The sequence below is a fragment of the Ciconia boyciana genome, chromosome 3 (genome assembly GCF_034638445.1).
Source record: "Ciconia boyciana chromosome 3, ASM3463844v1, whole genome shotgun sequence".
In the NCBI taxonomy this organism is placed as follows: Eukaryota; Metazoa; Chordata; class Aves; order Ciconiiformes; family Ciconiidae; genus Ciconia; species Ciconia boyciana.
This window is the reverse complement of record NC_132936.1, coordinates 92,189,027-92,210,360: the sequence shown is the minus strand read 5'-3', so window position 1 is coordinate 92,210,360 and position 21,334 is coordinate 92,189,027. Positions and strand designations below refer to the sequence as shown.

General features: G+C 38.1%; 1 protein-coding gene across 4 annotated transcripts in view; it reads left to right on the top strand.

Moving 5' to 3' along the window:
- Window positions 1–11: 11 nt before the first annotated feature.
- Window positions 12–21,334, top strand: part of RMDN2 (regulator of microtubule dynamics 2) — a 115,832-nt gene continuing 94,509 nt past the window's right edge. For 3 of the 4 annotated variants that reach the window (XM_072856586.1, XM_072856584.1, XM_072856587.1), the window contains exons 1-5: window positions 12–92; window positions 661–1,127; window positions 8,772–8,967; window positions 9,925–10,027; window positions 12,125–12,185. In XM_072856586.1, coding sequence (XP_072712687.1) covers window positions 673–1,127; window positions 8,772–8,967; window positions 9,925–10,027; window positions 12,125–12,185 — 815 coding nt within the window. In that variant the 5' untranslated portion in view covers window positions 12–92; window positions 661–672. Of the gene's footprint in view, window positions 93–214; window positions 344–660; window positions 1,128–8,771; window positions 8,968–9,924; window positions 10,028–12,124; window positions 12,186–21,334 lie in introns of those variants that run through there. The other variant, XM_072856585.1, reaches the window with a different exon arrangement.

Here is a 21,334-nt window from a genome sequence, read left to right as displayed (position 1 = left end):
TCACCGCCCCCTGTGCCGCGGCGGGAGAGCTGCGGGGCCGCGCGGCGCCGCGCCAGGGCCGGACGCGCTCCCGCTCCCGGAGCGGCCCGCCGGTACGTAACGGGGGCGGCGCCGGGCCCGGGGATGGCGCTGCCGCCGGCGGCGCCCCCCTGCCGGGGCGGCCGGGGCTGGGGCGGGCTGCGGGACGGGCGGTCCCCTGCGGGGAGGTGACCGCGGGGCTCCGGCAGTCCTTCGGCGCGGTGGGGCCGGGGCAGCGGCGAGACACCCCTGCGGGCGGCGCGGGCTGCGCTACGGCCTGACAGCTGGGTTTCCGCCGCTCTGCAGTTGCGGAAAGTCCGATTATGTGAGTTTCTCGCATTAAAACAGAAAAAATCCCACGGTGCGGAGAAGGTTAAAAGTGAAGGCTGCGGTCCTGTGCAAGTGCCGATGCAGAAGTGTGTGCCCCTCATCACCCCCAAACTCACAACCGTCTTGTTTTTGCTGTCATAGCCCATAACCTTTTGTAGCAGAATCTGCTAGAGTTGTATTGTAACTTTGTATCTGCAGCATGTGCCACTTATTCTAGCCTTACATTTTTGTGACTTAAAAGAAAAGTAAGTCGTTTGGGTAGAGTAGGAAAAACATCTTTAACTCTGACTGTTATTGTTGTCTCAATTTTAGGAGAGTGCAGAAATGTCACCCTTCGAAAATAAAGGACTAATACTGGGCATAATGGCAGGGACTGCTGGAATAAGCCTGATGCTGATTTGGTACCGTAAGATCCGAAAACCCGGTGCAGCTGTGCGTATACCTGCATTCCTAGATGTAGGTAACAGGCTTAATTCTGTGGGCTTGCAAAATGAAGCTCCTAATGAGCAAGGAGTAGTAATGGTTTTACATGGAAGGCAACTGCAGATACTAGAAAAACTGAATGACTTGCTAATAAGTGTGGACGAACTGAAGAGAGAGGTGAAATTTCTGAAAGAAGCTATTCCAAAGCTTGAAGAGCTTGTTCGAAATGAGCTTCAAGGGAAGGGAGATGTTCAGAGAGTTAGCCCATCACACAGAGCAACGAAGCGGAGAAAAGCTGAGACAGCTTCTGGTGCAACAGAAACTACCAGCTCTGAGGAGGCTGAAAGTGAAGGAGGGTGAGTCAATAATATTTTGTGTATACTACCGTACACATACAGTGCAAATTGCATCATTACCTATGTGAAACTTTGTATTGTAAACAGGAGCCCTTTTAAAGTTTTGTGTATATTTTATATTTCTCTATATTCAGGGGAAAAAAAAACCCCAAAATTCAGATTAGTAATTTTTAGATCAGAGAAAACTCTGGGTGACCATCTCTGAATCTGCACTACAGCTGAAGTTGGCCGAACACCAAACATAATAGACATTTTTAAGGGTTCGTTTGATAACAGTCTGATGCAGTATTGCTACATAGCTATGCAATGAGAGGCAAAGTTCAGAATAATGGTGTGATTTTAAAAGCGCTTCTAGTAAGAAAGTAGGCTTGTCTTGTGTCTCTGACAGAGTTTGTTCGAACTGTATGAATGCTCTTGTGCTTTTTGTGATAATTGTCTTCTATGGGCCTTAAAGATGAGTTATTACAGTGTTCTGCCTAAAGGTATTACATGCTATGAAAGCTATGTCCGAATGCAACACGTGTACAAGTGGCAGTATGTTTAGGTATACATATTTGCTATTGTAGACACTTTCTGGTGGCTTAAAAAGAACTCATGAGGGACTTAGGGTATTGACTCAATAAGGTAGAAAGTTCCTAGTTTTGATCACATCTTGTAGTCCCATTGTGGTTAATGGGATCTTCTATATGCGTGAGTTGAGGAACATGCTGAAGGATCAGATGTACCTGGAGTCTAGGAGAAGGACTATACTTTGTCTTTTCATACGTTAATATACCCTCCTAATATACCTTCTAATATACCCTCCAGTAGTAATGTAAAAATGGTGATGACATTACTCTCCTGTAATTGCAACTTTGTTTTGATATAATCAGATTAGAGACTTCTATGCAATTTAATAAGGGTATGTTCATAGCAACTGAGTTTTTTGAACCATCTCCTCAGTGTGTTATACATACCTCTGTAGGCAGCATTATGTCTGTAAATTACCTATCTTAAGTCACTTTTTTCTTTAAAGATCTATTAATTAACTGTAATATTCTGAAGACAGCAACATGCTGCATATAATAATAAATGTAATTCTATTTTTTAAGAGTTCCTCCAAATTTATTTTCAGTTCCTGTGGGCAGAATTTCTTGTTGTGTTACATCCCAGCCCACATGCTTCATGAGTCTTATATTTTGATACCATATTTTGAGACCTGTCAGTTCTATTATGAACCAGTTCTTTAAGTATTCAGTATTGGCAGAGGTATTCAAAGACATTCCCCCTTCATATGGTGTAGAAACATGTCAGTTCTATTAGTTTCTCAGATTGTTTTATCCATTAGTTGGTTTGCAGAGACCTTTGTGTAATGCATAAAATATTTGGAGATGTAGATAAGGTTAAAGGACCAGTTTATGAATAATGAGGCTCACAGATGCAATACAGGGGTTGTTCTACACCTAGCATTTGAGAAGATCCTGTCTTCTGGTCAGGGGAGATGCGTTGCTGTTTGGGAACTAGCCAAGGAAAACTTGTATGTTCAGATTCTTCTGTGTGACGAAGACGCTGATGAGATGATCCAATACAAGTTATTATAGTGTGCAAGAGCTTTGAATGTGTCCTTAAGAGAGGCCTTCTCTGACAAGTATTTGTATACAGTCAGAAGGAAGGAAGATAATTCAAAGTTATAGATAGTGTTAGTCATTTGGGTATGTGCTTTTCCAATGCTATTTTTTAATCCCTTTTGAAAAGAGGTGTTTTTTTCCTACTAACACCTTTTACTTGATGTGCTTGTTTTGCCTATCTTCTCTAAATTTAAGATAATTTTATTTCATTTAAGTAATTTTCTTTTTGTATTTTTTTCTTCCTCTTGCAAATGGAAATAGGTTGTTAATCCTAATGTGTGTACAGTTGCAATGCGTATAGCTTTTTCTGAGGTCTTATGCGACTTTAATGACAGTGGTGCATGTTCTATGAGAGTTTGCCATGAGAGACAATAACACCACACTTTTTTTTTTTTCCCAGTTAATATGCATCACCACTTCATGTGCTGTAGGTATAACACCATGTGCATTGTTTTGTACTGTTCTGTGGTGAATTCCACACACAATAATGCATTTGGTTGCTAGTTTGTGCACTAGAGAAATGATTTTTCTCTTTGTTACAAATTAAACATTTTTTCACTTTCTGTATTCTATCTAAAGTACATGCAACATTTCACTGCCTCAGCAGTATTTTCATGATCTAGAAGATAGGATTTTGCTTGTGTTAAGCACTTCTGGTTTTAACTGACAAATGGGTAGATGCTGAGAATTGACAGATGAAGTAATCTTAACAGTTTTATGGACTTTTTGTGTTGGTTGACTACAATGGTTTCAGATTTGTAAGCTTCTTCCAGAAAAGCTTTTAATACTACCTGTTTTTTCCATAAAATATTTGAAGTTGTCAGTCTCTGATATGGTCCTCACTGCTTTGATCTGCTCTGGTCATATTCTCAATGTCACTGTTGGTATTCAACACCTTGGGAAGAGAAGCTTTCTATTTTGCCTGTCAAAAAATATGTATTTTTGTAAGTGGAAAAATATCACATGCTTTTTAATAAATGAGATATATATTTACTGATATATAATAACAGGTAGACTGAATGAATGGGACATTGACTGGATGCTAAAGAGCCTACAGTTTCTAGTCTGTGCTTTTCTGTATTCTATTTTTAATAGTTTGTTTCAGTTTCCATCATTTACTAGTGAAAACCTCAATCTTTAACATTTGAGAATGTGTAACAAGCACTCATTCACTTACAAATAGAATAAGTTGTGTCTAGATGATCACCTGTGATGGAGAGTGTCACCTAATTCTCCTCTTTGTGATTTTAAAGCTGTTTCCTCCCTGATACAGCAGTGATGAACCATTGACATCAGTGTCATGTTTGGCACTGGTCTTCAGGTGGCCTGGCATCCAATCTTTTCAAATTACATTTGGCATCAGTCACCAGACAGATTCACTGCAGTAAATCCTTTCCTACAGATGTTTTATTTATAATTTTTCCTTGAAATAGTTTAAATATTCAGCAGGAAGAAACATTTCCCTTGCCTGCTTCTGAGCATCACTTCACTTACCATTTCTTCACTTCATTTATTTTTGCTGCCCATTTGTTTTCAATGCAACCCTCAGTTGACCTAAGAATCTGGTTTGCCAAACTTTTCCTCGAAGGCTGCTTATCATTACTGATGGATATGCACTCTGCTCGGTCATACAGTACAAGTTTGATCCATATCAGTCTGTGACATATTATCACCTTTCTATTGAATTAGCTGGAGTGGATGAGACAGTGTTTGTGTCAGCTTGTGATTTTTTTAAGTTGGCAGGGAGACAACAGATGATATTTGATCTGTCTAAAACCTGAAGTGTTGTGAACAGATGATACCTGGTTAGGCCCAGTGTCTGTCAATTTACAGGCAATCCAACACAGTTTTTGAACCAGCAAAGTGAGTTTATACCGCAGTGGTGTGTTATACCATGTAGCTCTTTTTTTTTTTCTTAATGCAGTGCTAGGTGCCTAGATTTACTGAACAGCTTAACCACAGTGTGGTGAGTCTCCAGCACAGTGTCCATTTGCTCTTTGAACTTTGAACAGTCCTTTGTGACCCAGCTGAGTCCTGTTGGTTGATCATTGCTCCTCACATTCTTACCACTGTTTTTCTCTTTTAAATAAAATCTATTGGTAATAAAGGTGAAAACAAGTTGGCACTGCCTGTAGACATTTTTAAAGTTATTCTATTTTCTCAAATATTGGTGAATGTGTTTATCACATGTGAATACTCACTTTTCTATTTATCATCTGGTAAAACCTCTTGGAGGAAAATACCAGATAAAATTGCAGATGTCAGTGTTGTTAGATGAAATATTTTTAAAACAAACCATAATGATTCTTCCTTGTTTTTTGTTAATTTCCTTTTTGGATTAGTGTCATCAGCCCTTAGACTCTTGGGAGTTTTTAAACTGGGTTAAAAAGAATCTCCACTTCTGTTTGTGTTAGTACTGATTTATTTTTTTTTATAGTATTGCTCTTCATAACATGCTTTTCTAGAATGAGTAGATGTATAAACCTGCTAGCTGCTTTGTTGAAGTCAGTTATCAAGCTCTTCTTATCGTAGTTTTGTATCAATAATATCTGTTACACTCTTATTTTTCCTTAAGTAGCTGGAAGGATTTCCTATCTTGTAATAAAACTGGGTTCAGTTCAAATAGGTAAAGTACAGTTTACCCAAGTTGTTAGGAAAAATCCTAGCTGTTTATTTTTTAAAAGTCTGTATTGCCTTCTTAACAGGTTATGTTCTCATGCTTAAAATATTTCAGCTATGATAAAGATTGGACAGAAAGCTAGTAAGAAAATGAATGTCATCAGAAACAAAACGGAAAAACAGTCTTTACACCTAGTTTGTCACAATGTTTGAAGTTATATTTAGTGTTTTATACTTGATTAAATTACCTTGCTGTCATTTTACTCCCATGACTCCTGAGCAATGTAGGAGTTTGCCTGGGGTGCGTGACTAGTGAGGTGGGAACTCATCACAAATAAGTCATGAAGCCCTTGGCTGTCACCTTGATGCTTTTCCTGTGGAAAATGCTGGGAGGCAGCGATGTCAGCTCTAGAGCCAAAGAAGACGAGACAAGGAAGAGAGTACCCTCTGAAGGCACTATGAAGTTACTTTTCTGAGGAAAGAAAGGAAAAATTTAGAGGAATGCTGATGCATCTCGGGGGTAACTAGGATGCCCCATCTTAAGCATTAGCAATTGTTTGCACTCCCTGGGGCATTTTGATATCAGGACATTTAATTTCTGGCCTTCCTATGAAAAACACTATTAACTTCAAACCAAACTTGGAGAAGTTTTTAAACATTTTGTTTCTTTTGTTTGAGAATGGCATTCTTCTCTGTTGGTTGTGTAGAAACTTCTGTCCTTTAGTGTAGCTGAGTGTCTTCTCATCTGTGTCAGCAGGCACAGGGTTGTATGGTTTGCTGCAGTCCCTAGGAATTACTGGCATTGCCTTACACTGAAAAAAAGTTATTTACTGTTGTGTTTTTCACTTCCCACAGGTTGTTTTATAGGTATTGTTTTGCCTTCTTTAAAGCACACAATCAAGAAGTAAATTGAAATTTATGGCATTCTCATCAAGGTTTAAGATGGTCTGCTCCACATTTAAATTCTTTGAGGATTCATAAAGCAGATAAATAGAGGAGGTAGGAGAGAATTTCCCTGGACAGTGGAGGTGAGAGGGAGTGGGGAAGAAATGACCTGTCCTCCCTGCTGTTTCTCAGCACAAATGTGTCCCGGAGATCATGTTTCTGTAGGAGAGGTGGGATGAAGAAAGGCTTGATGCGGTATGGTCTGATCTTAAAAGATTATTCTTCCATGATATTTTATAATTAGCTCCTTATGGGTTCACATAATCTGTTAGTTAGTGACCTAATTCACACTTTTTTCCATTTGAGTCTCTCAGTGAATATTCTCATGTGACTTATCTGATATTATATGAATTTGATGTTTGGCCATGACAGTTTGATACAGTGCTGCTCGAAATCTCTGTTGGGCTTGTTTGGAGTGACAGGGCTTGGCTGTCAGCCCAACCTTGGCCTTTATATTTTTGCTAGGATAGTAACATTTTCTAATAATCACTTTTGTCTGTTTTCTAACATTGGAACAGTAGTGATCATAGAAATTTTAACAGATATTTATGCAGCGAAGGTAAAAATGACAACATCGACATCGACTTCCAAACACTGATTCCTTACTTTCATGTCTACCTGCTTAGGTAGCATTTGATGCAGTGCCCAAATTCCTGTAACTAAGGAGTGTTATGATTGCAGTATTGTATGGGAATTTGAAATTGCCTTTACTGCCTAGTTGTTGCTGCTTTATATTATCTTGTGCCCTTATTTTTGGTCAGTAATTGCACAAACCCTCAATGCATTTATCTTTTAAGTGGGGGGGGACACACGACATCCAAACCATGTGAGGAAAGGTATTTTCCAAACATACTTCACATCATAGGATTATATATTGGAGCTAAAAGACTGCCCCCCTCCCACCAAATCACTTGCACTTTTGGTCAAGTTAGTGCTCTTACAAATGCAGCCTATATATGATGTAGCTCTGCACCCACTTCAAAATAACTACAGAAGAACAAGATGCTGTGTTTTTAAAGATGGTTCGGAAAACCAAAATAAATGTTCGGTGACTTACAAATAAAGATTCTGCAGGATACAACATAGGACGTGTCATCAACTTCAGCATCATCAAGACAAAATCTGTAGGAATCTGTGAAGTTTCCCATCTCTGCTCTGCTCCATGTTGGTTTTCAGTTTGAAGACATGCACATGGTTTATGTATGTATTGTTTTATCCAAATGTATTTTTGACTCCTCTTTCCCATATTAACAGGTTAATTTTGCAGTGAAACTGTCATGCCACATCTAGCACTTCTGTAGCTTGATAAGCAGTTGTACTTGTTCGTTTACAGGCTGTAAGTGTATCTGCTCATGTTTTAGTTACGGTCACTTCCAAAAGCAACGTATTGAAAACAGAATGTTTAAAAGCCATGATTATTAACCTCCATTTATATTGCTAACATTCTGTACTGGTTATCTATCTAGAAAAAAAGTAGATTTTATATATTTTGACTGTCATGGCCTACTTCGATTATTCAGTTGTTTAATGTGTATAGTACATTTCATGCTTTTTCTGCTCATAGTGACCATTTTAAAAATCTCAGCTGATACTTTTACATTATTATTTCTCATCAGAACAATATTTTCAAAAGTGGAAATGCAGAAGATTAGGCTTTTCTGTCCATTTTTGGTACGTAAGCAAAAAGCTACTCTAAAAATAATGCCATTCAGCTGCTCCTATATGAAATTGGAGGACCCTAATACATGCTCAGCACTTTGGACAGTAAGGCCATCTGCTTATCTTTGTATGGTATTTATGGCTTTTGTAAATATTTCTTTGTCCTTGATTGCCTTGTGCTGAGTACTTGTGCACTAAGCATAATGAATTAATGTAAGCTTTTTCCCAGTTTCAGATATTCTGACCTTCAGAATATTCAAAAAGAACAGTCTGTAATAAAATAAGTAAAGAATTGTAAGTAAAGGAATTGATAACAGTGATGTTATTGCTTATATTTAGATCTTACAAGTATTTCACAAAACATCGTGTAAGTGATTCTTATAGCACTTATGTTTTGGTTAGCAAGCTCATTCCTATTTCATAAAATAGGGAAATTGAGGTAAAGAGTTGAAGAGGCCTATTCAGGGTTACAGAGCATGTCTTAATCCACATTAATGTTTTAAAGTGTTCTGCATTTGAAACACAAGGATACATGTGTTTCTAATATGTATCTGCATTTTTTTTTAATGCAGTATTAGGCAGCAGGACAGTGTAATTACTTGCCTGTTGTGTTTGGAATATGATTGTGCTGTCCCTTTGAAGATAAAGGTTTTGTGATAATAATAATAACAACAACAAGCTTGATACCACAAATAAAAACTCCTTTAAGGTTGGACAACTGGAAGAAATTGTGCTCCAAAATTTTTGCATTTGAATTTAACAATGCTTTACCAATATTTTTAGAAAAGATGGTTATTGTTTTCTGTGATTTTAGTTATCTTACAGCTCATACTGATTCTGAAGGAGATTCCGAGGAAGAAAAGGGATGTATGAAATCACCTGATGCTACTGTGAAATCAGAAGAAGAAGAAGAGTTATTTAATCTTTTACAGCAGGTGGACAATTTGCACAAGGGTTCAGAGGATGATAAAAAGGAGGGCTTCAGACTGCTGCTTGAGAAAGATAACAAGGTATTAATGGGTAAACTTAATATTACGTTGCTATTAACTTGTGCTTTGCACTGCTTTTGAGGACTTCCTTAATACAAGCATTAAAATGCGCACAGGAATGGAAGATGAAATTTCATGCGTATTTTTAAAATACAGTCGAAATATTTTGAGGTGGTGTCAATATTCATGTTGTGTGAGCATAGAAGTTTCATTATTTTATATCCCGTCCAGGCTCAATAACTTTGAGGCTTTGTTTGATGTATGTATTCTTGCACGTGACAAAGAAAGATCATGAGCTTTTTTCTACGTAAATGATACTTCCTTTTGCTGGTTTTAGAATGGTCTGTGTGAGAAACTCCTGTGGAATTAAGTAATAACCAGACGAAGTGTTCTCAAGAAATCAAACTATGAGCCTGTAATCTGCTTATACCTTTCTGGTATACTTCATGTGAATTTTTCCTATGACTTTACTGTGCACATATGTAACTCCAGATAAAATTTCAAAGTGGTTTGATGTGCAGTGCTTAATTCAGTGTATCAGTTTCTTCTGATTTGACAAACATTAGTTCTGATTATATTTTAATTTACATACTGAAATACCGAGGAAGGTAGATGAGATACTAATTGTGAGTGAGCGTGGTGCTTATGGCATACCTAAAGAAAGTATATATCACATCATTCAGGGATCTGTTTTGCTTTACTGGCTTACCTTTTTATTTTTTATAATAAAAGAACTTTAAAACTGATTTATGAAATAAAACCTCTTTAGACAGCCCAGGGTATTTCCAAAAGCTTTCTTCTCCTGTGGTCGTGAAAAATTGGTCATCTGGTTCTCACAAAACTAAAAGTAGTATAGAAGGATGCAAAATAACTAAAGATTTATGCCGTGTTCCGGTAACCTGCTTTAAGCATTATGAAAGGAAACTGTTTAAGTCACATTCTGATCAGTTTAATTACTCAGCTGTCCTCTACTTTCAGTATGAAAACTGTGTGGACTTTCTTTGGAGACTTGCACGCGCATATGGAGATCTGTTTGAGATGACTACTGATGCTGAGGAGAAGAGGAAATATGTTACTGATGGTAAGCAGAGGAGAAATGTTTATGTAGAATGCCACCTGAATGTAGTGAAACATGCTTTGAACTTTGGTTAAGTTTTCCAATCCAAGGAATTTCCAATCCAATAAATGGGAGCATTTGTACTGTAATAATAATGTTTTGCGCAATAAACTGCCACAGTATACAACTTCAGTCCATTCTTTCCACACTGGAGAGATCCAAAATTGGTGAAGAAGTATTGTGGGTCATGGTTGAAGGCTGTTGATTCTGGATGGTGCCTTAAAATCCTGTATTTTGTTGAGAATCAGATGGATACAGAATGTGAAAAAAAGGCAGATGCTGTCAGCACAGTTTCTTAATTACATCTTTGGGAAAACGAGAGAATAAATAAATGCCAAGGCAAAGTCAAGGTTTGCTTTTCTGCTTTCCTGTGGCAAGGGAGTGCTCCTGCATATCAGCAGCATCTTTTGTGGTGATGGTGGGGATGAAACTTTGTGAATCTGGAAAAATTGTTGACCAGAAACAGAAGTCGTGTGAAAATTGTTGTTGCTTCTAGGCATCTCTACCCATGTGTCCTGTTTGACAGCTTAACTTCAACAAGGTTCTGATTTTCTTCACAGCACTTCTTCTTTGTTGCTTTTAAAAGCATTGCCCTTTCTTTCACTGTCTGGATGCATACAGTTTACATTTCCCTTTTTGTTTTGGGCCGCCTTCTCTTTATTACAATAAAACCTACATCTTTTCTACCTGTGTCACTCTCCTCCAGTCAACACACTGTTCTTACAATAATCCTTTTTGCCTGTATCTGGGAATACTTCTCTCTCTCCTTTGTTTCTCCATTGCCTCCCCCATTTTTGCTGCACCAAATTCAGGTCTTATAAGTGTATTCCAAGTTCAGGTTATTTTGTCTTTTGTGACTCTTTTCCCGTTTTCTACTTTTTGTTCTACCAGCAGTGACAACATCACTGACAAAGCAGTTTTGGCTGCCCTTTGTCATCCTTAAAGTCAGTGTCATGCCTTTGTGCTGTCATTACATATTCCATAGCCAACCTCAGCTTGTCCAAGGTCCTTGTCCCTATCCTTTTGTCATCCAAATACTCATGAAGACTTGCACTGTCTTAGCTACTTAATTGATATGGTCTTTGCTTTAGTAGCAACTTGGCTTCTTTGTATGGAGATCACCCAGTGCAGTGAGGATTATGACACAAACTAAATGACAACAGTTAACTCTGTTGTTGGATCCTTTGCTTTTACCACTGACTACACGTAGCCTCAGTTGGTGAAAGATAATGGCATAGCAAAAGACAGGGAGAGATAAAGAATGATGGAATGAAATTGGGTCTTAGGTGTTGAGTAACCAGCCTAGTGTGGCTCATTCTCATGAAGCAGTGGGTGGCGGCAGCCTTTTTCATCTCAGTTTTTTGAAAGTGGTGCAGAGGGATTGAGACTGCAGGGGAGCTGGCAGTAGTTTTGTGGTTTTTTTCATTCCACTGGGTTGGAGGACTGTGTGTGCTGTTCTTTGTTTTTATGAAGTTAACTTGCAATACAGAAATGTCAGTGTGACTTAATTGATTGCAGCTGAGACTTTGCAAACAGCAAGCATCTCATCTGAACTTCTTACTGGGCATGTGAGTTTGATCAAATCACCTACTGTCATCTTTATTCAGTTAAAAGTGGAACTTAATGGAAGTCTTTGTGCTGGAAAGGAACTTCAACTAGTTTGTTCCTGTACCCAAGGCAGGAAACAGCTTTGCTGGTTCTTCTGACAGGTGCTTCTCTAACCTGCTTTTAAGGGTCTTCAGCCTTACAGACAACACGGCCTCCTTTGGTAGTCCAGTCCAATCCTTCCCTGATTTAGCTGCATCTGAATTGGATTTTAAGAGAAAATACTAAAATTGCACCCATATATATATATGTGTGTGTGCACATATTTATATATGTATGTATGGGTATGCAAATGATGTAAAGCCAGGATGTTACGTTGTCCATCTAAATGTTTACAAGAGCAGGAAGCAAATTTTTCTTTGCAACTAGAGTATATCAGGTTGCTTTGTTCTTGGGAGTTGCCTAAAATGTGGAAGAGTACAATAAATCCTTTAACATATTGTATTCCATTTACAGGAAAGATTAAAGCTGAAAAGGCTGTTCAGCTGGATGCCAGGAGTGCTGAGAGTCACCAATGGTAAGTTTGAGAAAATGTGCATTTTTGCCAAGTTATATGTACTTATCAAATCTAATAACAAAAAAACCCCAACCAAAACCAGCTGTCTGTGGCTCTAAATAGTGCCCACAGCTAGTTACATTTATCATGCTGCAGTTTGACATAAATTTCATAAATTATTAATTAATATATTTTCATGATTTTATGATACTCAGTTATCATCAGTTGCAGCTAAAAATTACATTGAAGTATTCTGTGAAGCATTTACTATAGCATGTGAAACAACTCAATAACCATACTTCAGTACATATCATGAAATGTAGAAGGGAGTATTTGCTTAAACCCGGTATATTATTGCTCAGAGAAGCCATAGTTTTCCATTTACCTTCTCTTTCAGCACTTCACAAAATAATGTAATTTGACCTTGTATTTTTTCCTGTCTTTTACTTGTAATAATCTAAATTCTAATAATTAAAAATAGACAATGAGAGGACTGTGGAAGTTTCAATTAACTTCTCAATTTTTGTTTTATCATATAATTTTCCTCCAAGCTTGGCACTTGGATTAATTTTGTAGACCTTGCCAGGACTAACAAACTCTTTTCAAATGTAAATATTTTTTATCAAATCAACATTATCAGGTAAAAGATAATTCATCTGAGTTCTAGCTGATAGTTCCTCACCTTACTATTTTATTAATCAATCTTACTGAGCTCTTGATTTCTTTTCTAATATTGTTAGCTTTTCCTTTCCATTTTGGTTTCTGTGTTCTTCATTAATATTGTCATTACACATGTAGGGTGGGATTTCACTTAACTTTTACGTATCTAAACCAAATCCTTTTATCCCAGGCTCCCTTCACAATCTAAAAAGTAGTTGTCACTTGTGGAGTACAGTTCAACTGAGTCCATTTTGCCCATCTGCATCAGGGTGAGATTAATTTCTCCTGAGGTTCAGTTGACAACATCTCCATTGCCAATAAAGGGGGCACATGTCAGCTAGCTCAGGTTTAGGTAGTTGATTAGACACAGATGTTTTCATTTAATTAGGTGACTCCCTGACTTGGTCTCTCTCTCCTAAACTTCAAAGATGGCTATGTTATTGTTCCATGCTGTGTTCCTGTGAGTGTTGCCATATTTCTATGATTCTTTTTTTCCTTCTGTTTATAACAACTAGTGATCCAGACACCCGCTTTGTAACAACGGGGTGCTAGAAGAGGTGTGCTGTGAGAATCTTGACTAAGCTTCACCATCACAGACCGATTTCTATTTGCTCTTGCAAATAATGATGATGCCTGCCTGGAGGTGAAGCCTAGGCCCCAGGTGGCTATAATGTAGCAGTTTAAGATAGGAGCCTTTGCTTTTGGCCTTACCCAGCTGCTTGTTAATTCCTGTCAGCTGGATGTTGCCACCCTGGCAGCAAAGCTAACAGAAGAGGATCATCTGAGCATCACTCCTCAGTGCAAGGTGATTTGAAGCCCCTATAGCTTGAACACCTGCTGAAAGCAATTCACAGCCATTTCTGCTGTTTGCCTGACCACAGCCATGGGCACTTCTTCAGGGTAATGCTGGTGTACCCCTCTCAGCTAGGGCTATATGTATAAACAACCACAAAATCACATGCAAGCACAAGTCCTTCCCCTCCCTTCCTCCCCAGCCCACGAGACTGACAAAATCTCCTAGTATAAATACAACTTCACTGGCAGAAACTAAGCTGATAAAAGCTTACATGTTGTTCAGGGAGATGTAGGTGGTCTGCTGGACTTCAGATGTGAGATCCCCTACTGGCAGGCACATCTAGCAAGGGAAGAATTACAAGTGCAAGGAGACATGTTCCAGAGGTTAGCTCAGAAAGCCTATCTGAGAGGTTTAAGAGGAAAATCTTGTGGTTTGTAAGTTGCTGCTTCTTGTAACAGGCAATAGATTTCTGTGTTCTTTACAGTTTTCATCCTTTTGGTATCTGGGTTGCAAGTGAATGTGAGGATTTTATCAGTTACAGTTGAACTGGTGACTTTCTAGTGAGGTAGATGGACACCACAGATTTGAGTAGTTTGGTATAATATTTTTTTTCTGAATATTTTGTCTGCTTGTCTTTCTTTTCTGAAGTCTTTCTGACTTGATGTGTAATTTTTAAAGTGTGATACCCCATACTGGTGATGCTGCTCTAACTGAGGCTCTGAATACTGGGCACAATGGACTTCCATGCTCCAGGCAGACATTTGTATGTTTTTGTCTAGCCTGCCAACTGTTGTTCAGTCTGCGCTTCCAGTAGATCCTTTTCTGCTGTGCTGCTGCTTAACCAGATGGACTTGTTTTGTAACTGTACATTTATTTTTTTCTTCCTTGGTAGAGTACTTTACACACATTTCATTGATTGCATGTTGATTTCAGACTCTTTCTCAGGTTTATTGAGGCCATTTAGGTTTGTAAATGCTTGCATCCCCTCCTAGATTACAATTTTATTTTAGAAGTGTTTTGTTGTTTTGTGGGTTTTTTTAAAATCATTGACTTCAGTAATGAAATTACTGGAAGATAATGGACCCAGCACAAAACTTTGTGGAACACCTATAATGATGCTCAGGTCCACATGAACCTGGTTCTGCAATCATCTACAGGTGATTTAATCTAAATGATATTTCCATGGTTAGATTTTGAGGAACATCAGGTAGGACAAAGTCAACGGCTACATTAGGGTCAAGCTATATCCCATTTGTTGCATTCCTCTAATATTCCAGGCTTGTTTAGCTCATCAGAAAAGAAAAATATTTTTGTTTGATACTGCTTGTTCATGACAAACTTGTGTTGACTGTTTTGTATACTTCTGCACTTACAGAATTTGTCCTGGAATGCTTTCAGGTTAGGCTGGTTTGTCCATAACCCCTTCCCTTCCCTTCCCTTCCCTTCCCTTCCCTTCCCTTCCCTTCCCTTCCCTTCCCTTCCCTTCCCTTCCCTTCCCTTCCCTTCCCTTCCCTTCCCTTCCCTTCCCTTCCCTTCCCTTCAGCAACTATGTTTGCCTTTTTCCCTTCTGCTGGCACTTTCCGCATTACCCAGGAGATTTTGGTAGTCAGCTGTATGTCAGATCTGGATTGTTTGAGTCTGGCTGATGCAAATTTATCCAGTTTATCTAAACATTGTTTTACATGTTAATCCCCATGAACAGGAAACAAGACTTCAGGGAATCTTCCCTGTAGCAGCTGTGCTTTCAAAGTTGTATGCAGACAGAATTTTGCCTAAAATCATGAATAGATAAGACTGTGTGAACAGAAAACAGTGCAATACAATTAAGGCATGAAGAAATAATATGTGAAAGTAATATGAAATCCATAATTAAGAAGGATAGTAAGAGAGAAAACAAAACTTAAAAGAAAAATAGAACAAATATTTATACAAAAATACTAGGATTGCTAGCAGGTGGTCACTTAAAGAAGAATGATGTACCAGTTTTACCTAAGGTCAGAGATGAAGGGCAGTACCCAACTCCAGATAGACACCGAAATGTACTGCCTCCACTATATGTCTACTATATGTCTATGAGCGAGGGACTTGTCCTCCACTTATGGGTGATGGGGAGTTAATGTTTAATAGGCAACATGTGCCATTTGACATGCCAGGATATTTGCACGGCATGGCGGATATCACACAGGACCTTTGGGGGTCTGTACCCTTCCAGGCCAGCAGCTGGAAGCAGTGGGAAACGCTAGGGCATCTCCAGTGGCAGTAGGCACCTGTGTCCAAGCAGGGATCCTGTGAATTGAACAGTGTCTCCATTGACTGTAATAGGAGATTAGATACACAGATGAGAAACTCAGCATGAATACAAGCTCAGTGTGAAAGAAATGCTGTCTCAGACCAAATTCCTTCCTTTTCATCTCACTGCCAACATAAAATTTTCTTAAGCTGTATAAGGTAAATAATCATAGCCTGTGTAAGATAAGCCCATCTGTTCGTTAGACAGTTTTCTCATTTCTCATTCTGTATTAGCTACTGATGAGGAAGCTGGCTTTCTGACCTTGCATAAGGAAAGTTTTGGTTGATTTCTTACTAATCTGTACTTCCTTATTTCTGAGGGGTTTTGATATTTCCTATCAGCACAACTGAGGTTTTAAGTCACGTTTGGTATAGCTGCTATCTATATTGTCAACTAATGCATTATTTCTAATGTTCTCGTAAACTGTTTAATATATTATGGCTTACTAAATGAGTGAGGATTAAATGATAGGCCTATTCTTTTCCTGGTCCTGTTCCTTGCTCTCTACTTACAGTTAAACCTTGGGCGGTAGAGGAAGTATAAGCGAAGAAGAAATTTAATTCAGCCTTGTTGGTTTCATCTTTTGTCATTTTCTCCTCATTGCTAATTATTCTGTGCTTTCATTTATGTTTCTTTTCCTTCTGCTGTATTTATAGAACCTCTTCTTATTGCCTGCTATGTCTCTTGTGAGTTGCAATTCAGTTTGCATTTAGCATTTCTGATATATATATCTTTAAATATGCCATCCAGTTCTGATATATATATATATATATGTATGTATGTATCTTTAATACCCATCCCATATCCCTAGCTTAGCCGTGTGCTCTTATTTTTACTTTTAGGGTCAATTACTTTTGGATTTTTCAGTGAATGGAGAACATGTCACTGGAACTGAATCAGTCTTTAAAACTATTTCCTTTCTTTCCTCTGCATCAAAAAGGTTTCCAGAGCAGGGTTCTTCCTGGTTTGTGGCACTGCTACAAGCTGTCTGGGAAACGGAATGTATGTTTTGTCTCCACGAGGAGAATTTAGTGGAATGGTCTCATGAGCAAACTTTTGCTAATGTAGGCCTAGAGCTCAGCTGTCTTGCCTTACTTTTCATATTTACTTCAGTTAAGAACAAAAAAATGCCATGTATCTTCTTAGTAGGGGACCTATATTTTTTTATAAAACTGTGTCATAAAATATATCAACAATAAAACTGGCAAACTTACTGATCAGAATACTGACAAATAATCAATATTGATCCTCAAATTAAATTTTATAAAATACATGCAGAAAGAACAGAGCAAAGTATCTTGAAGTAGTTAGTCAGTTTTGGTAATGAACTTTTGCAGCTCCAAATAATTTTCATATCTGAATCCAGATTTTTGAAAATGTGATCATATGTAATATTGTAGTTGCCAGTGAGATCAAAAAACTTTCAGATTTTTTGAATGGTTACTTCTAAAGAACTGAAGTAAATGGAAACACTGGAAAGGAAAAACATAGCTGTAACCTTTTATTATTTGTCTGACCACCCTAAAGAGAGGTAAATATTCTAAGTGACTTGTTGCTTTGTTCAGCTGGTGTCAGTTATTCAAGTTGTGAAGAAACTTGCTTGCAAAAGTTGGCATCAGCCAGTTGCAGGTCGTCTTGTTTTTCCCAAGCCTCAAACAAAATCCTTTTGTGGGTCAGTGATTCCCAAATGATAGCTGTGAATCCTCACAGCTCATCTTGGACCATGGAGCATCTTTATTATCTCTACTTTAATTGGAAGTGCTATGCGAACAATTCAGTGGTATAGTTGCTTCGGATGGCACCACCTTACAACTTTACAATTACAGAAAACACAAAATACAGAGACACGTTAATGGTGCTTTTATTGAAAACTAAACAATCACTTTTATTTTGCAAAACAAGTGAGTTTTTATGTTGGGGTTTGTCGCTGTTTTTTCTTCAAGAGTTTGGAAGAGGTCCAGAAAGCTTCTCTGCTGTTGCCCAGAACCCCGCACCTTCTTTTTTGCTGAGGAGGATTTGTTACAGGCTTTGCAAAGAACAGAAAGTTTACAAGATGTGGCCAGTGTTCATGCCATTTACTTGGAAAGATCATTCTTTGCATTGAACTTTGGTTTGTTTGCCACAAACTTAGTGCTGCCATTAAGTTTGGGTTACTCTGTAGAACTTACCCGCTGATAGGAGTCATATAGCATGTGTGTCATCTAGACTGGAGTGAAGTCATCAAGTGAAAACCTAGTAATTTTAAGTGAAGACTCCCCCTGAACCATGGCTGCTCCCAAGACTTTGCTCTCTCGTGTATACGTGAGTTATTTGGAAGTGCAGAAACAAGTTTCACAAGCCCAGGGTTGTCCATGGAAGCGGGTTCCAGAGCTGATGGTCTCTCACTGTGAGGGAACACTATGGAAGAGAATGGATTGGCTTCATTGAGGACATGAATAATTACCACTTACTTGGGTGTTTTGGCTGACCTGTATTAGTAAGACAAAAAATGGAGAAGGATATAATCATAGAAATTGTATTAGCTTTTGTTAGTTGTGGAGATTTGTTGTTCACTTCTAGGACTAATTCAAAATGTTGACCCTTATGTTCACATATAATTTTGTGCCAAGCTTGTGCTTGGGCTAGAACTGATGCTTAGGGAATCTCTGATTTGCTAGTATGACTTATACTTCTGAGTGGACTTGCTGTACTTGGTATACAAAAAATGAAAGAAGTCCCAGGTAGAACATATTTCAGTAAGGAAGTCTAGAGATTGCAAAGATACTGAGAAGCTTGTATGTAACAGTGGAGTATCTAGCCAGACAGTGTTTTGTATTACTTGAGAGGTACAAAGTATTCAGAAATGTAGAAAGTTGTGTTTCTACACAATGAAACACAAAGAAAATATTCAGAAATGTAGAAACTTTTAACTCTTGTGAACAAAAGATGGTTAAATCACTCATAATAGGATAAAGAACTGCTGTAAAAAGAACTGTTTTGACCCAACCGGGTTTAAGTTTCTCCTGGATTAACTTTTACGATTAACTGAAATTACTACCCAGCATGATAAAGTCAAGTTCTTAAACCCATATAACTTGGTTATTTTGCAGAAATGTGGGAAGCTGTGCAGAAGCAGGAAAAACATAGTTCTTATGGAAGAACTTTTATGTTAGGTGGCATGTACATGCAAAGGGATTTTACACAAACTTCCCACAAAAAAGTGAATGTCATGTACTCTCAGTAGTAGAATTAGATAATTTGTCAGACTTGTAGGGTGCAATGGCATAAAAATATTTCTCTAGTGAAACAAAACTCTTCAAAATTATAGAATATGTTGTAGGATATTATCATACTACTGACAACTTTTAAAATTAAATACATACCATGTTTCTAACTAAATTCTTGTAACCTTCTGCCCTTAATTATCCCTTATTTAGACTTAGATACCTTACAAGCTACAAGCATCTGTTTCCTTCATATAGTCTTATTTTTCAGGAGTTGATACCTTGTCCAGAAATACTGCTTTCAGTCGAAACTTGGTATAACAAAGTTTCAGGTTAGTAGTTATTTGCCCTGTATTTGATTCATGGGATTACCAAAAAAGTTTTACATCAATCTTTGTTGTTAATTATGCTTAATCTTGGTCAATTATCTTTAAATTACTTATTATTTTGGCAAAAATGATTTAAAATTTCAAATACAGAAAGGCAAATTCAGAAGCCGTTTCTGAAAAGCTGTAACTTGTTTTGTAGTAAGTGGATCAGAGGGATGAGCAGCTTCTTGTGTATTTCTGGTTAAAGAGCATTTAAATGAGAGAATGGTGGAAGGTCATGCATTAGGACTGTGTGGTTGCTGGGGTTAGGGGTTAGTGATTAGATCTGATAAAAGTCACTGTGTGTGCAAAAAAAAGAAATCACAGTCTAGTGGGGGGTTAGTTTTTGTTGTGTGGTTTTGTTTTTGTTTTTTTTCTTTTCCACAGGGCAGGTCAAGTGGAGTATTTCAGTTCAGAAATGTTGTTGCAGTGTCTTCTCCAAGTTCTCCATCTGTTGATCTTTCTTCTCAGTGCACATTTCTCTCCCTGCTGAAGGGAGGTAGCAGATGTTGGCACTTGCATGACAGTAGCCCTTTGCAAGGGTCTGAGCTCAGGTTTGTAGTCCAGCCTGTGAGGAGGAGTATGATGCATCCCCTGGGAAAAGGTTCTTGAAATAGCAGTGCATTAGTGAAACACTGCAGCATCCTCATGCAAGCACAAAGGAGGTGGGTTTGAAATGTGAAAAGATCTATTTACTACAAGCTTTTTGCCAGAATGGTTACAGAGGAAATAATATTGGCAACCTAGTGATCCCTATTACATTTCTGTCAAGGAGAATTGTTGTATTACTATCTCTGAAAGCTATTGTTTCACTCTGTTTCCATATTTGTGAAGACTATATCCCGCTAATTTCTTAAATTGTGTGTTTGCAGCTATAATGACTAAAAATGTCTGTTATAAAAATTAAATTTCTGGAACACAGAAATTTAACACAGTTTGCAGGTTCCATAGCCTCAGAAATGCAGAACGTGGCATCCACATGTTCTACTGGTGAACTTCTGTGAATATGCATTAACAGCAGCATTCTTCGTTGTTTTGGTATATTGTATGCGTTGCAATAAATTATTAAGCCAGAATTCTTAAATGTCCTTACTTTTGGGTTGGGTTTTTTTTTTACCAAAATATGGGTTTGTTTTCTGTGTTTTTGCAAGCGTCAGCTACTCAAGTGTGTGCTACATGTGATGTTTCCCTGGAGCTCAGCTTCAGTGCTCTGGTGAATTTTTAATATAAAAGCTATATTTCTGCCAGTTTCTACAATGTAGACTCAGTTGTGTTCCAAGAAGAAGAAGAAAAAAAAGAAAACAAAACAAAACCCAAACAAAAAAACCTCCCACGAACAAAAAAACACCTAAACAGTTCACTTTGCACCTTGGCACATCTTTGTATGTTGGCAGTCTTTCACATTCTTAGCTGCTGCATCTGTACCCTCACCACCATGAGGAAGGTGATATCAAACTGATACTTTACTTTTCCTTGGAAACTTAGTATCAGACGCATTTTTATAGATGAAATACCATGGTAGGAAAGTGATATGATTTTAAGTATGCAAAACTGTCATCTCTGGAAGGGTGATGCAACAGGGGTCATAAACAGTAATATAAGTTGCAAAATCTCCCTACATAGAAGTTGATGTCTCATTGAAGTCAGATTAAAAAGAAAGCCTGAGGGTCTGGCTGCATTGCAGATGCACTGTCAGAATGCACTTACTGTCAGAATACGTAAGTGCGTGAAAGTGGTGAGTGAAGGAGTCAATGGCTAAGAAATAAGATGTGATGCACAGGACTGAGCCATACAGAGATGGGGAGACGAGACGCAAGAACACATTTAGAACTGGAATGGAAATAAACTTCCTT